The 16,710-nt window shown below is 34.9% G+C and overlaps 2 protein-coding genes across 3 annotated transcripts; both read left to right on the top strand.

Moving 5' to 3' along the window:
• The first annotated feature begins 239 nt into the window (after positions 1–239).
• LOC121239495 (telomere repeat-binding protein 5-like) lies at positions 240–6,532 on the top strand. 2 transcript variants are annotated; one of them, XM_041136750.1, is made up of 10 exons: positions 240–511; positions 1,966–2,165; positions 2,280–3,108; positions 3,228–3,437; positions 3,545–3,607; positions 3,709–3,788; positions 4,048–4,289; positions 4,820–5,137; positions 5,361–5,424; positions 6,111–6,532. In XM_041136750.1, exons 2-10 carry the CDS (start codon positions 2,085–2,087, stop codon positions 6,279–6,281), a joined length of 2,058 nt encoding a protein of 685 aa, XP_040992684.1. In that variant the 5' UTR covers positions 240–511; positions 1,966–2,084; the 3' UTR covers positions 6,282–6,532. The 2 variants fall into 2 exon arrangements, with proteins under 2 accessions (XP_040992684.1, XP_040992685.1); XM_041136751.1 differs by lacking the exon at positions 1,966–2,165.
• A 7,489-nt stretch (positions 6,533–14,021) lies between these two features.
• On the top strand, positions 14,022–16,423 carry LOC121240061 (scarecrow-like protein 14). Its single transcript, XM_041137512.1, has one exon. It carries the CDS (start codon positions 14,055–14,057, stop codon positions 16,263–16,265), a length of 2,211 nt encoding a protein of 736 aa, XP_040993446.1. The 5' UTR covers positions 14,022–14,054; the 3' UTR covers positions 16,266–16,423.
• Positions 16,424–16,710: the final 287 nt, after the last annotated feature.

The following is a 16,710-nucleotide window of genomic DNA, read 5'->3' as shown; positions in this document are numbered from 1 at the left end:
GATTTAGAAATTAATTATCTATGTGACCCAACGTTTTTCTCGATCGTGTGGAGCACACGCGTCCATAGGATTAAAAGAGTCCCCACGTGCGAAGATCTTGACGCACTTAAAAACACTATCGCGGAGAACCGGTCTTTAGGTGGTTTCCATCACCTGCTATAGCCGGTAACTTCACTGGCCATCACCGATAGGTCCGGTCATGGGGGGTCAATGGTATAAGAACTGGGGTTTAAGCAAAAGGTTGGGTGGTTTTCAGAGGGTTTTGGCGATCAGAGAGAGAGAGAGAGAGAGAGAGAGAGAATGGGTATCGTTTAAAAACTCTGTTCCGTGAAAATATGGGGTAGGAATTGAGGGAATGCTATAGTGTGATGGAAAGAAAATTCTGATTCATTCGTTCATTTTGCCGATAATTCGCCGATCTTACATTCGCCTGAAAATTCTTGCGTTTCGCCGGAATTTCGGTTTTTGCTGAAAAAAGTTTCCAACTTCAAAGGAGAATTTTGGTCTAGAGGTGAGGATGTCCAATTCTCGTGGATTTTGCCTTACGGATTTCTTGAAAGTTCGGATTTTTCTTTTTCCTTGTGGGTTTTATCGTAAAGACGAGTCTTTTTTCTTGAACAGTGTGTTTGGAATCTAAGAAATCATGCGAAATGAACAAGAAACTTCTAATTTTAAGCGCACTTCTACCTCAGAACTTTGATACTCCAAAATGTCATTTTTTTTCTATAACAATATTTTATCAGTCAAATGGATTCCTCGTTTTGAAATTTATATGACTTTTGTCCTAAATCTCCTTAAACTTTGCTATTTTATGTCTTAAGTCATTTTTGTCCCCAGTTCAGACTTTGATGGTTTCGATCTGATTTTGATTTCTTTTATCATCTCGGATTTATTTTTTTGAAAATTTAAGAATTTTATCTTAAATCATCTAGTTTTTCTTTTTCATTGTTTTTGGGTAAGTTTTTATTTTTTATTTTTATTGTTTCTACAAGATCGAACTTTACGAGGGGTTTAGATCTATTTGAATTTTATTGGTTTGAATTGTATCCATTCTATTCCTTACGTCTTTTTTATTTTTTATTTTCTGGGTCCTTGTATCTCTCAAATTACTTGTTTGGATGATTCTGCTTAGGCCCTCTACATCAGGGTTTTGTTGTGGTTTATGAAATTTTTTTCCTTGGTCTTGAAATGAAAGGTAAAATCCTCGAAACGTTTCTGTGGAATTTACAGAAACTGAGAAGGGATTTGTGGGGGCATAATTCTTATTTTCTTATTTTAAACTAATGCCTCTTATATGCTATTGACGTCTTAAAAGTTACCATTATCTTTTTTTAATACTTGATTTATTTTTATTTTTATTTTTTGCCGAATATTTGTCGTGTTGGTTTACTAGACGAATTGTGGACTTGGATTTTTATGTGCATGTTGTTTTTTTGCAAGATCGTGTGGATCTGTTGGAGGTTATAGAATTGCATCTTTGCACCTAGTTCTTCTTTTTTTGCTTCTTTTCATGGCAATTGTAAAGTAATTTTCCCTGGTCCAATTCTGGGAATTTTATTGGTTTTCGTTGCCTGGAATCAAGGCCTCGAAAATGAATTGGAGCCCACAATGGAATGGAAAATCATTAGATTGCAAATAGCAGAATCATTTACACATTGAAAGCAAGGAACCTTAGTAGTTGTTATGGAACTGGGTTTTTTATACAATTTTCCCCAACCAAATGCATGCATTGGCGTTTTATAGGGAATGGTCTTTCGATATTTTCCTGGTTTTTATTGGATTGAGAAAGTTTAGGTTATTTACATATTGAAGGATTGATGTCTTAGATCAGTATATGACTCCTTGCCCCATCCTGCATCTTTGCCCTCTCTGTGAAGTTGTATTGATCATTCTTATGTTATTGGTTTTACATTCAATCTAGACAACAAATCAATAAACTGATCTCTTACTATCGTCCATCATCAGGCTTTATCTTTAATTCTTTGAGCCTGAACTACTGGTGAAGTGCACAATTGTCTAAAATGGATCCAAGATTGCTGCTTCGCTGTGTCTGATGCATTCTTCTATGTTATGATTTCTGAGATATGGTGTTGCACAAGAGGTTAGACTATGGGTTCAATGGTTATCAGGTGCCTCCTACGCCTCGAGCTACCAGATCAGCTAGGGTAAATATATTCCGATATAATAGTTGTTGCCAATTGATGCGGTTTATCTATTCTTTTTGTCTGCAACACTGACCCATATGATTGATATTGTTTTTTTGCTTTTTTTTATTTCAGAGGAGGGTTACATTTAAAAAGAGAGCGGAAGACAATCATATGCGTGCTTTTGACTTATTGGCCACCGTAGCTGGTGAGATGTTGCTTGAGAGAGAGAGTTCACCCGCATCTAGTAATGCATCAAAGGGAAATGATCCCTGTGCATGTGTTCAAAACGTGTGGGAGAATGAAGATAAACTAGTTAAAATTGAACCTAGTGATCAAGGAATTAGTGATAGGAGAGTCTTAGCCTCTGAGCTTGTCCAACAAGCTGATGATCAAAAGTACGACTCTGTGGAATCCCTATTTCCTCAGAATGATGGCCATTCAGGATTTGCTTCTATAGTAACCATCGATTGCTCAGAGAGCTTTGTTGATCAGAGTTTGATTAATGGAAAAAACAAGAATGACACGGGAAGTTTTGCTAGCAAATTAGATCTGGGTGTCTCTGGTTACAGGGAGTCTGGTGTTTGTAAATTAGATTGTGAAACTAAAATAATGATAAAAGATGAGCTGCACAATAATGGGAAGGTGCCTATTGTCACTGGGTTGGAGGATCCAGAGGTTTGGGATGGGAAACCTCCTGCACTAGTCAGTTCAGATAGGAGTGTCAAGGTGCCTTTGTGTGGTGACCATATTCCCCGTAGCTCTTTTCCCGCTAGTCGGGATGATGTAAAAATAGTTAGTAGAGATGATGACGAAAAATCCTCTGGGTGCACTCACCCTAGCACAATAACAAAGTCCATAAGACCGGTATCACGCATTGGAGATCGAAGAATAAGGAAGATTTTAGCTTCAAAGCATTGGAAGGTATCTCCAAAATTGAAGGACGATACACTGTTGAACACTGGTAAGTTGGTACTTTATTCCGTAGGTGGATTTTTCAGTATTTTGATTCCTTGTCTAGTGTGATTTATGAGGTTGCGTGATCCATTGTTTTAAGTTTGAAATTGTTTTTAATGTTTCTAGATGGGGATTTGAAGCCCATTTTCCGTAATAGGAAGGGCTATTACAAACGCCAAAGATCTCAAATGAATATTCCTTTTAAGAAGAGGAAGATTTTTGAGCGTAGCTCAGTGTCAAATCCTAACCGATTGTTCACTTGTGAGGGAAAATTGGATTCACCCGAGAAGGGCATCAATGGAGATGCTTCTGGTTCATGTGTAAAGATGCATGGAGGTCCTTTCTGAACCTCTTGCTTTTCTTTTTGAATTAAACTTCTTATTAGTATGTCGGATTTTGTTGCTCTCTTTATTTCTTTCCCTAATATTGAAATCATTATGCAGCCACAGGAACATCATCCTCTGTAGTTTGTCAACACACTTCAATTCAATCTAGGGATTCTTACGGTATGAGAATTTGACAAAGTAACTTGAATATCTTCTCTTGGGCTTATTGATTTCTGAGATTGAAGAATTACTTATGCTATTATGTGTTTTCTTTTACTCAGTGAAGCTTAGGATCAAGTCTTTCAGGGTGCCAGAGCTTTTTATTGAAATGCCTGAAACTGCCTCCGTCGGTTCTTTGAAGGTACATGACTTTTATTCTGATAATGTTGTTAAGAATACTGTGTAGCTACTGTAAAGTTTGGACTTTATTGAGGCCAATATCACATGCAGAAACACATGTTCTGCATCTTCATTGCAATTTATGATATGGTGCAACTGAAGAATCGCAAATATATATATATATATATATATGTTTGCATTAATTATCATGAGTAATAGGTCTCAGGCATCAAGCAGTTGGTTTTTAGTGTGTATTCTGATGTGGTGTAAATGTTCTTTAGAGGACTGTTATGGAGGCAGTGACTGCCATACTTGGAGGTGGATTACATGTTGGCGTACTTCTTCGCGGAAAGAAGGTTAGAGATGACAATAAAACTCTACTGCAGACGGGAATTTCTCATGATTACCCTCTAGATGCTTTGGGTTTTGCCCTGGAGCCTAACCCTTCACAAAATCCCCCATCTATATGCCCCAGAGATTCTTCCTCTATGCTTCCTTGTGACACTCCTCAGCCTCTAACAAGGTAATTTGAATCCACTCTAGCCTGTTTAGAGCTAGTCCTTGTATAGTCAATCTTCTTCCACTCAATCTTCTAGCTTGCTAGTTGTTCATTTAATTTGTTTTGTTCAACAGAATCTTGAGTCGCTTGCTGATTTTTAAAGTTATTAATTCTTAATTGTTAGATGAAATAATATCTGCCTTACCGGAGTTCTTTTCCAGAAAGTGAGAGATCAAATTGAATGGGAAATTTTATTTTGTTAATTAACTTTCATTTAGAATGTGTATGTGCTGCAACTGAGTCCAATTAATTAGTACAATGCTTTGAGATTTGTATTAGTTTTGTGGTTTGCAGCAAATTGGATGTGATCGTGCTGTTATTATTTCTTTTGAAAATTACTCCAAAGCTTGTTTTTTTATCCAACATATTTTGTTGGTGAGAATTAAGTTCTACATATTGGATAATATGGTGGTTAGATTAATCTTAGGGTTTCTTCCGGAGCCAACATAGATAATTGGTTGCACTCAGCTTATGTTGCAATTTCCTATTTGCAGCTATCCACCAGATTCAACTGTTGCTCATCAGGGCACTTGCCATACCTCTCCTGAGCCTCACTTGGCCAATCTTGGCAACTTCGTCGAAAGTGATCATGATTCAGCACCTTCTCCCACTGACACATCAGTTGACAAAAGTACAACAGATTCTAAAGCTCTGGTTGCTGTACCAGAAATGAATGTTGAGGCATTAGCTGTGGTTCCAATTCACAGGAAATCAAAGCGATCTGAGATTGCACAGCGCCGAATCCGTCGACCCTTTTCTGTTGCTGAAGTGGAAGCACTGGTTCAAGCAGTTGAGAAACTTGGAACAGGAAGGTATGTTGAGGATAACACAACCAAAAAGCTATAAGCCGATGTTGGAGCTTCAGTCAGCCTGGATTTGTTTTTTGTTAACTTAAATTGGCTTGTGCATGATGCTGAATAGAATTTTATTTTCCCCGCCTTGCTTTTGGATGCATGGAACTTGGATATTTTTCTTTTAGCAGCTGGTTTGATTCTGTGCTTATGAAGTTTTAAAAATGGTCCTCTTAATTTGCAGGTGGCGTGATGTTAAGCTGCTAGCTTTTGATAATGCAAAACATCGAACTTATGTGGATTTGAAGGTAACGAATCTGTTTTGTTACATTTTTTGGGGGGCCGGGGGGAATACTTGGCACAGATATTTCTTTCAATGTTTTACCTCACCGGTAGTTTTACTCATCCTGCTGGCTCAAATTTATGCAAGTTTTTCTAAATGCATTTTTGTTGAATTTATGACTCATTTTGATGAGGATGTATGCTTGCTCCATGGCCGTAGCTCTTTCTTTTTTTTTTTTTTTTTTTTTTTTTTTTTTTTTTTTTTTTTTTTTTTTAAATTAAAAAAAGTTCACTTTATGACCTGGGCCCTTACAGAGCACATAGTTTAATCATTTCAGGCAAATGGTTGCTTGTATAACAGGCTAATGATGAGATGGACTAAAGCTTTATTGGTTTCTGTAGCTTTTCGTATTAAGAAACTACTCTCTTAAGGAATCTCTTTAATTCTATTATTACACGACTCCTCCCTCTTGTGTACTTTTCTAACATACATGCATTCCTTCTCTTTTTTTTTTTTCAAATCCTAAAACGCCCTTTATCAGATGACATAATTCCTACTTTGTTCTTTTCTTTTGTCATGTTATATTGGAAGAAAAAGAGCCGTAATTGTTTTCTTTTGTGTCATTTTGCCTTTCGGGTAGTAGATTGCTTTACGTGTTGGAATGGGGTCCATGTGGGTTTGGTTGTGATATTGTTTTGGGGGTTTGCACAGGATAAGTGGAAAACACTGGTGCACACGGCAAGAATATCCCCTCAACAAAGGAGAGGAGAGCCCGTTCCCCAGGATCTCTTGGACAGGGTCCTAACTGCTCATGCCTTCTGGTCCAAACAGCAAGCCAGACAACAGCTCAAACAACATGCAGAGACTTGCCTTCTCATCTGAAAAGTCTTAGAAACAGAAGAGTTGGGAAGCACATTTAGAAGAAACATAGAAATGATGGGTTTAGAAGGATATGTCTAGGTGTCTCTAATTGTTCTTTTTTTTATTTTTTTTATGATTATGTAAAAATCATAAAAAATAGAAGTCTTTAAGAAATGTATGTGATGATATTTGTCCGGCCACGCTTCTTTTCCTGCTTGGAGAGGAGTCTTGGCACTTTGTAAATGGTTGAAAGAATAAGAGCTTGCTAACCCGTCTCTTTCCACGCCAATATGTTGGTATTTTCTGATCTTTTCATTTTGAGAAAAGATATTTATAACCGTGAATTGTGTAGTCGTCGTGTAATCATTTTAAAAAAAGTGAATAAAACATGAAATTTACATGAAAAAAATTAATTTTTTAATATTTGATCTTATTTTTTTTCAAAGCGATTATGCGATATTTACGCATTTCACAGTTATATGAAGAATTATTCGTCATGCTAAACATGGTAATATAAACAACATCATTGTGGATCAAAATATAAGTTTTAGGATAAACAGAACAGTTTCAACATCAAAGAACTTCCTATTTAAGTTTTCAAACTAATCTCCTAACTTCTTAAACAAAAAAAAGAGCCTTCTTCATGGCAACTAAAAATGTCATACATCTAAATAAAAAGATAAAGTTTTTGTAAGTTTCAAGCTCTCTTTGAATTCTTTATCAGATATTTCGACGTAGAGTGACAGAAATGGTTTGAGAGTTTCATAAGAATAAAAATAAGAGAATATCTTCCTACCGGTCATGCTGTTTAAACGAAGTCGGGTGATCCTCATGATTTTAATTTGTGTATGGCTGAGGTGTCATGTTTGTATTGGCGTATTTAATTTTACAGCCTTTGAGCAGCATGACCGACAGGAAGATGTTCTCTTCTTCCAAAACTCATTTCACATGAAAATATCTTATATAAACTGGATCTTAAATTTAACTTCAGATAACAAGTTTATCACTTACAGATTCTTCGGTATATATTGGAAAGGGAAGAATATGCTTTTTGTTGGCATTTGAATAATTGAGCCAAAAGCTCACACTGTCCACGTGTCATTTTTCAAATGGGGGATCAAATGCTCTGCTATTGTTACGTCTTTATCATTGAAAAAAGTATTTTGTATTCATGCTTACATATATTATTGAAAAATAAATGTGGAGTAATGCCTATGTGGCTATAAATACATGTGATGTCTCTTTCCACGTTTTAATACCTAATTTTGAGGAATAAATAGTATAAATAAATGGCTATGAGATTTTGAGGACTATTTTTTTTTTTTCCTTGGAATTAAAATGGGGGCTCAAATGTTTTGATCCATAACCTTTTAAACATAAATTAAAAAAAAAAAAGGTGTGTTTATATGTGGTTGAGATTTCATAGAATTACTTTTTATTTGTGGTTGAAATCTCATTTTATATACTGTAGTCTTGTAGACCTTTTGGGGGATGTGGTGGGAAGGAAAGATGCGGTTAAATAAATAAAAAGAGTATTATTTTCTGAACAAGCTCCGATTCTATCCATATTTTTTTTTTCCTAATCTCCCAATACTATTTATCCTAATCGCCCCATATTATTTATTTTTCTTAGAAACATTGGTACATGAATTCAAATCTTAAATCTGTTTTCGTCGGTACTGACACGGGCTCGTTTAGATAGTGAGATTATTTTAAATAAATTGAATAAAATATTATTAGAATATTATTTTTTAATATTATTATTATTTTGAAATTTAAAAAAATTTAATTATTTTTTATATTTTGTATGAAAATTTGAGAAAATTATAATTATGGGGGTGTTGAAGATTAAAAAAGGGTTTTTTATGGACCAATAATTATTTAGATAAAATCAACAAAAAGAGAGAAATAAAGTTTGATATTGAATTCGGTGAATCTTTTAAGGGATGTAGTGTGTGCACTTTGGTATCTCCTGCTTGTCGATGGGATTATTGGTTTGGGCTTTGAGCCTTAATTAGAACCTAAGGTGTTGTCATGTTTGTCTTTATGTTAAAATGGGCCCTTTCAAGGTAGCCCATATTAAGATTTGCTAAAGGTAGCCCAGCTATGTAACCAGCCCGATTGAGACTTTATAGGCCTAGTTCTCACCGAGACACTCCTCCAAACACGTGGGGGAAGGCCGAAGTAATTCAACCCCATATTTATGATTTCAAAGCCGCTTCTAAGCGGTCTGGCCATTTACCAGGATAATCAGCCCTCCTATCATCATCAACTACGTCAAAAATTACACAAAAAAGGTACAAGTGCAGCCACACACGATTAGAAAGCTAGGTCACACAACCCCTGCCTTTCGAATCACACAGCCTTGCCTTTCGAAACTCATCTCATCAAGACCCTAACATCTCTTTCGTCAGAATCGAAAATCACTGCTCATTGCAAGGGGTTGGTCATCTCTTCCGTCCATCTGCACCGCCACCCAAGAGCTTTGGAAGTTCAATCGCCACCATCTCAATCCAACAGATTTCAACCCATTCCCGTCGAAAAATCACTGCATGTAAAGAGCATAACAAGATCTTTCTTCAATCAAAAGATCTAACTTTCCCTTGCCCGTATAGCCAATTTGGCTTAATAAAATTTTGCAACTTAAAGAAATTGATAGGATGGCTTTCAATCTCCTTCTTGATCCATCTCTTTATCATGGACTCGAAATGAAAGAAAGTGCTGTAAAGATCCGAGGCTTTTGAACAGAAATCTTGGGAAATAGATCTCTCCATTTCCGATGGATCCATACGTTCCTAAACTTCCTATATGCTTCGAACTTTGAAGAGGTCGTTCTCTACTCTGCATTGAAAATTTCTCCGTTTATATAATTTTTCAAAATTGCTGACATATTTGCAATTGATTTTATTTTGATTATTCCACTCTAAGAGGTAGGGAGAGTATTTTGAAGAGAAAAGCAATTACTTAATCGAAGAAACTGGAAAATGTTCTAGCCTGAAGTAGTAGAAGAAGAAAGATTCTCAGAACTAAGAAAAATGGAACCATTTAGTGGAACCCTTTGGTGAGTCCGTCGCTAGGGTTTAAGAAAAATGCAACCATTTGGTGAAGCTATCCATCTCCTTGCCATGGTCGCGAGAGGAGTCCTTGGCGATAAGTTGGGAATCACACCATCGCGAAAGGGAATCTAGAAATTCAAATGCTAGACACTGATGTTCAAATAATCGGGTGAAGTGCGGTAATACCATCACTAACTTGAGAAGCGTACGTGGCAAAATGTTATTGGCGGGCTGTTTTTAGTGGGTTATAAGCCCAACTGATCAGAAGGCTTTCTCTTATGATTTATCTCATTCTTTTCTCTCCCCATTATTGATTACTCTCACTCACAAAATGCATAATCGGTGTCAAAAGTCTAATAGACTGATGACATATCCGATTCTTCAAATAAAAAATCTGATTCCCATTCTTAAAAAAAAAAAAAAAAAAAAAAGCACAATCAGTGCACACCATTGATTCACTTGACATTTTCCTATGTCCTTACCCATTCACTTAACATTCTTACCCATTCACTTAACATTCTGCATTCGTCTAAATCAAGTAGAATACAACTTTACAAAATTTCATAGAAAAAAGTGTACTCCTAGGTTCACATTTTTCATTTTAGCACGTCCAAAATGGAACTTTGTCTGTGCTTGAATTATAATTATAATACCTTAACATTTTTTTTTTTTTTTTTTTGCGATATATCGTGAAAATCTATCCCAAAATCTGGACTACGGATAAACTAACAAGGCATCTACCGTGGTCTTTGACTCGTGTGATCGGAAACACTCTATCATTCAGGAAAAAAAAAACCAGAAACACTCCATGGAAACAGAATTTTTGTCGAAAATGATTGGACGGAACTTCTTTTAAATAATTATGACGTGTTCCTTGAATATATAATAAGCGCATATTTTCTTTTAATAAATATTAGATGTGCGCTAACTTTTTTCAATTAAATTTTAAAAAAGTAGATACTTATCATATGCTTAATAGATATTTATATCGTACTTACATTAATTTTGGAAGAAAATTTGATAATGTATAATACTTTATTAATTTCTTTGGTATTGTTTTTATACTATTTTTCGTGATTAGTGGAGTGGGGTCACTTATCTCTTTTGTTTCTAATTGTGTTTGGATGTTGAAGTGAGTTGAGTTGAATTGAATTGAAATGATAAAATATTGTTAAAATATTATTTTTTAATATTATTTTTATTTTAAAATTTAAAAAAATTAAATTATTTATTATATTTTATATTAAAATTTAAAAAAATTATAACGATAAGTTAAAATGGATTGGGTGGAGTTAAATAACCAAATTTTGGACGATAGAGCAGTAGAATTTTCTCGCATTCCCAGGATGAAATCCTCACTTTTACGACCCATTCATGATTAAAGACTAAACAGTACTCATTCATGATTTATGAGTTGCAAAAAATATCAAGAAAGCCTACAGGTTTTTTTCTGTTTTTGCCTGAAACAGTACCCTTTGAACACATCCATTTCTTCTACTTACTTCTTCATGAAACCAGACAAAGCCCGCCTACAAATTGAAATGACACATTTTGACTGATGGAAAAAACCCCTCTTCTCACTGGGGCTACTATTGTTGGAAGATTTTATTTTTTTTATTTAATGATTAAAGAAATGCTTTTTAATAAAATTTTATTTTATTTTTTTAAAATATTAAAAAAATATATGTAAAAAAAAAAAAAGTAAAAAAAAAAAATGCCATAGGCAGTTCCAGCGGAGCAGTGGCTGTAGAATGATCCTTTGACTGATTTCAAGCGTCTGCGCGCAGATCGTTACAATGGGCCCAATTCTTTGACAAATAATAAAAAAAAAAAGTACATCTGAGAAAGTTTTCATGTTGGAGGCCGCCTCGTGCTAATTTGGAGAGAGAGAGAGAGAGTCAGAGAAGAAGAAAAATCGTAAAAAAAAGCACCAATGGGGTATGTTGTTAGGTTTGATCAGGTGCATGCATTGCCGTCAAAGCTTTTTAACTTAAATTTAAAGCCCCATGATTTTGTCCCACAGGAAATAAATTTGCATCTAACTATATACCAGTCTTTGATAATGGTGTGAACCCCAACCGAAAGGCCAATAAATAAACATACATTTAAGGAATAACATTGTTATTTCCTATCTATTTTATCATTCTTTAGTTTTTTTTTTTATTTATCCTTCTTTAGTCTCCTCCCCGGCCCCTACCTTGCCCCTAGTGGCTAGTGCAGTTTTTTAAATTATTAAAAGAAAAAAACACTTTTAAAATGGGACACTTTGAGCCCAAACTAGCATTTTCTTAAATAAAAAAAGAAAACTTTTACACTAGGGACGAAGTGGGGATACTTTCTGTACTTTGTGATCATGTGTAAGTCCCATTTTGTATTGGAATATCTCTCAGTCTCATCTCATTTTATTCGGCATCTCGTCTTAATATTTAAATATAAAAAATAATTTTTAATTTAATCATTATAATTTTTTTAAACATAAAATATAAGTCAAATTTTTTGAATAAAAAAAATTATATTATAATAATATTTTAATTTAATTATTCTCTCTCATTTTTTAAAATCTTATAAAATATATAAATTTAAACTATTTTACTATTATTAATAGATTATCTCATTTCAGTTGGCTATCCAAACAAGACGGATGAAGAGTAGAAAAGCAACGGAGAAGGGAAATGTCACTTAAAGCATGGCAAGACAGCTGGACAAGTAGAGGTAACAAAATAGAAAAAGGGCCTTCACCAACCAAGGCATCTTTACTTCATCTTTCCAAACCTCCTTCTCCCGTCATTTTTTTATCACGTTAAAAATTTAAAGATGACAAAATCCTTAATAAACAATAAATAATTGAAAAAATAAATAATTGGGTTTGAAGAAAGAGAGGGAAGTCGACAAATAAAACAACTGATAGCGATTCCCATTACGGGGAAATGGATTAGGTATTATTATTTTTATTATTTAATAATAATGGATTAGGTATTTAGTTTCAAATCTCAATGTTCAATTAAAAGGGATGGCTGCACCATCCTCATTTGTTTTCGCAGACGAAATAAAATGAGATAACATAAAAATTAAAAATTAAATAAAATATTATTAAAATATATTTTTTTAATATTATTTTTATTTTTAAATTTAAAAAATTAAATTATTTATTTTATTTTATATAAAAATTTAAAAAAATTATAATAATCAGATAAGATGAGATAAATTAAAAAATTTAAAAAAACAAACGAATTCTCTCCTCACCTACTTTAAGCAAACAGGTGTGAACATTTAAAAAAATAAAACAAAATAATGAATTAAGGAATATGTTTTTCATGGTTGCAACATCGTCTATTCAACTTTATTAATTAGAGGATACTGACAATACTCCTTAAAAAAATTAGAGAAACATTTTCACTTTCAAATCTAATCCAATCCAACTGCTACCGAATTTAGTAGTATGACAACATTTGACCAAATCGTCTGGTAAAACCGACTTGTCGATAAAAGTCAAAAATCAAGCAAAAGGAATCATGTGGTCAATGTGGCAGCCTTGACTCTTACCATTAAATTGAAAACAGTTAACTTATAAACTTGACATGCAAGTGAGTAATAAGTAATTAATGAGAAAAATAATGCAAAAAGTCTAATGGGGTTTAAAATGATTTAATAATCCCACGGTCCATGCCAATCACATTGAATAAAATTAAGAAATGAAGACACGAGAGACGTGATACAATTATAATTTTTGAATGGGTCGAAGTCGAATCCATAAAAAATAAATTGAATAAAACAGAATTTCTTGTTGAACAAGGTGAGAATCATAAGAGTACTTTTTGCTCTAAGGTGGATAATTGGATCATTCGACCTTTTTTGAGCAATTAGTTAAGAGTAATAAGAGATACACAATCTCTTTAATAAGTCTACTTTAAATAGAGTATCTTATAAAGAGAAATATTTTAGTCGTAAAGAAATTTTATAAAAATAAATTCACGAATTTACATTGTGTGATATGATATGTTATATTGTAAAATTATTTTTGTTGTGAATGAGATTTAACGTATCATATAAAATCATGTACTTTGTTGGTTTATTTTTAAAAAAATTATACATAGAAACCTTACATCACACACCTTTACCTAATAAACATGTAATTTGTTATTTTTTTTCATTTTATTTTAATGATTAAATATATGTATGTTTAAATAAGAGAATAAAATGACAAATCACATATTAATTAGATAGATGTATGTGGTATAAAGCTTCTTTATAAAATTTTTATTTTTTTTTAATTTTTTTTTTATGAAATCTCTTTATCACTACTTAATTACATTAACTTTTATAAAAGAACAATATTAGGGTGCACACCAAAAGTGTACTCCAAATATGTACTCAAATGTAAATAAATTTTTTCTTTTTCTTTTAAGAATATTTTTAACATTTTTAGTTATTAAAAAAGTATAAATTTATTAATAATCATTTTCTTAATAATTATTAATAATTAATAATTTATTAATTATTATTAACATTTTTGCTGACAGGCCAATCAATCAATTTTCGCCGGTGAAATCTGGATACGCGTAAACCACAAATGCCTCTTAGGAGTTTGACTAATATGCATCCTATATTCATTCTATCGTTCTTCTAATTTGTAAATATCTAATTGTATATTAATATGCATATCTATTCAATATAATTAATTAAAAAATAATTTAAGCTTGAACTCCTACCAATACCCAGATCTTCTTAACGAGTACACATGACTGCACCCTCCCCGGACCTTAACTTCCTCGAAAGTCCATATCCTCAACCTGATCTGAGCACCACTGCTTTCTTTCGGCCGATTCACATGGGACCCGGGGGAGAGCCTGATGTTCCGTCAGCTGCTGCTGCTGCTGCTAGTAGCTTGAGCCCGCCGTCTATGGGTACGAGTCTTGGGGGAGGCTCGTCCTCGGACGAAAGCGAGTACTCGGAAACGGTTCTCAAGTTCATGAGCCACATACTTATGGAAGAGAACATAGAGGACAAGCCCTGCATGTTTTTCGACCCTTTGGGTCTCCAAGTTACCGAGAAATCGTTCTATGATGCTCTCGGTAAGAAATACCCTCCGTCTCCTAGTAAATACCTTCCGCTACCTTGTATCAAAGGCAACGTCGAGAGTCCTGATCATGATGCTTTTTATAGAGGCAGTAGTGGTGATACCAATGGTTCTACTAGCACTAGCGCCGATCCTCAATGGCTCGGTGACTATATTGAGGAGTACAATTCCTCTATTTCACAGCCGAATTTGCAATCCATTAATAGTGGATCAATATGTTTGGAAAATCCATCGAATGGTGTGACTAATAAGAGTGGTGATGGGACGAAGCTTTTGGGTTCAAACCTTTTAACTGATGTTGAATATCTGTTGCAATTTCGGAGAGGTTTAGAGGAAGGTAGTAAGTTCCTTCCTGGGGGTAATCCATTGGTTCTTGATTTCAAAAGCAGCATGGTGTCACCAGTGTGGAATGGACAGAACCACAAGGTGGAGAAAGGTGAGGGGCAGAGTTCACCGGATGTGTCAAGAGGAAAGAAGAATCGTGGGAGGGTAGATATGGAATTAGAAGAAGAAGAAGGGAGGAGTAATAAGCAGTCTGCGATTTATGTGGAGGAGACTCAGGAGAGTGAATTATTAGAGATGTTCGAGCAAACACTTTCTGCTGTATGCAATACAAATGAACCCCAGGAGAATATAGCAAGGAAGGCCTTGCAGCCAACACAAGGAGCAGCCAATGGTGGGAAGAGTAGTCGCGCTAAGAAACAGAGCAAGAAGACGGAGACGGTTGATCTGAACACTCTTTTGATTTTATGCGCACAAGCTGTCTCAGCGGGTGACAATGAAACAGCAAATCAGTTACTCAAACAGGTTAGGAAGAACTCTTCCCCTTTTGGTGATGGGTCTCAGAGATTGGCCCATTTCTTTGCTAATGGCCTTGAGGCACGCTTGGCTGGCACTGGTTCTGGCATTCAACTCTTCTATACTTCCTTAGTTTCCAGGAAGATCTCAGCTCCTGAAATATTGAGCGCTTACAAACTTCATCTTTCAGTCTGTCCTTTCAAGAGGATGTCGCTGATCTTTACTAACATGATGATTTTCAAAGTGGCAGAGAAAGCAACAACTCTTCATGTGATAGACTTCGGTATTGGGTATGGTTTGCAAATTGCACTTCTGATCCAGAAGCTCTCACAAAGACCCGGTGGGCCTCCCAAGCTACGAATTACAGGGATAGAGCTTCCCCAGCCCGGATTGCGCCCAGCAGAGAGAGTCGAGGAGACCGGTCGTCGGTTGGCAAAGTACTGCGAGCAGTACAATGTTCCTTTCGAGTACCATGGCATAGCATCACAAAAATGGGAAACTATCCGAATCGAGGACCTCAAGATTGACAGGAATGAGATGGTTGCTGTGAACTGTCTGTACCGGTTTAAGAATCTTCTTGACGAGACAGAGGAAGTAGAGACCAGTCCAAGGAATGCAGTATTGAACTTAATCAGAAGGGCAAATCCCGGCATTTTTGTCCATTCTATTGTCAATGGAGCCTACAATGCTCCCTTCTTTGTCACACGGTTTCGAGAGGCACTCTTCCACTTCTCTGCATTGTACGACATATTTGATGTTACACTGCCCCCTGGAAACCAATTGGAGAGGTTGATGTTCGAGAGAGAGTTCTATGGGAGGGAGGCCATGAACGTCATAGCATGTGAGGAGCTACAGAGGGTTGAGAGGCCGGAGACGTACAAGCAGTGGCAAGTCCGTACCATGAGGGCCGGTTTCAGGCTACTTCCGTTGAATCAAGAGCTCCTGAATGGATTCAGATCGAGGATGAAGGAATGGTACCACAAGGATTTTGTACTTGATGAAGACAACCACTGGATACTTCAGGGATGGAAGGGCCGGATTGTCTTTGCCTGTTCTTGTTGGGTGCCGGCTTAGAAATCTTGCACCGGGATGTTTGTGAAAACTGTAGGGAATTAGATCCATCTGTTATATGAATTAGTTTGCTTCATATATTTTATTTGAAATATCAGAACTATATGCTTCGGTAATGAAAACAGTAATTTCTAAGAGTAATAACCATTAAAATTATAATCGATAATCTAAGTAGAATAGCTTTAGTAATTCGGAAATCTTGTGATCATTCATCATTGTAAATATGGCACGAAATTACTAGTTATCAAAATGAGTTGAGATAGTTTTAGATGAGTTGAATCAAAATATTGTTAAAATATTATTTTATAATATTATTATTATTATTTTGAGATTTGAAAAAATTGAAATGTTTATTATATTTTATATAAAAATTTAAAAAAATTATAATGATGAGATGAGATGAATTTTCAATCAAAATCGGGACAAAATCTTCTATTCAAACAAAAGG

Source organism: Juglans microcarpa x Juglans regia, chromosome 7D, assembly GCF_004785595.1.
Source record: "Juglans microcarpa x Juglans regia isolate MS1-56 chromosome 7D, Jm3101_v1.0, whole genome shotgun sequence".
Lineage (NCBI taxonomy): Eukaryota > Viridiplantae > Streptophyta > Magnoliopsida > Fagales > Juglandaceae > Juglans > Juglans microcarpa x Juglans regia.
This window is presented reverse-complemented; position numbering and strand designations above follow the sequence as displayed.

Excerpts from the sequence above, each read along its gene's own strand:
- LOC121239495 (XM_041136750.1), top strand. The coding sequence starts at position 2,085 with ATGGTGTTGCACAAGAGGTTAGACTATGGGTTCAATGGTTATCAGGTG. Across the intron at positions 2,166-2,279 it reads GAGCTACCAGATCAGCTAGG|AGGAGGGTTACATTTAAAAA; the intron begins GTAAATATATTC and ends TTTTTATTTCAG. Across the intron at positions 3,608-3,708 it reads TCAATCTAGGGATTCTTACG|TGAAGCTTAGGATCAAGTCT; the intron begins GTATGAGAATTT and ends TCTTTTACTCAG.
- LOC121240061 (XM_041137512.1), top strand. The coding sequence starts at position 14,055 with ATGACTGCACCCTCCCCGGACCTTAACTTCCTCGAAAGTCCATATCCT.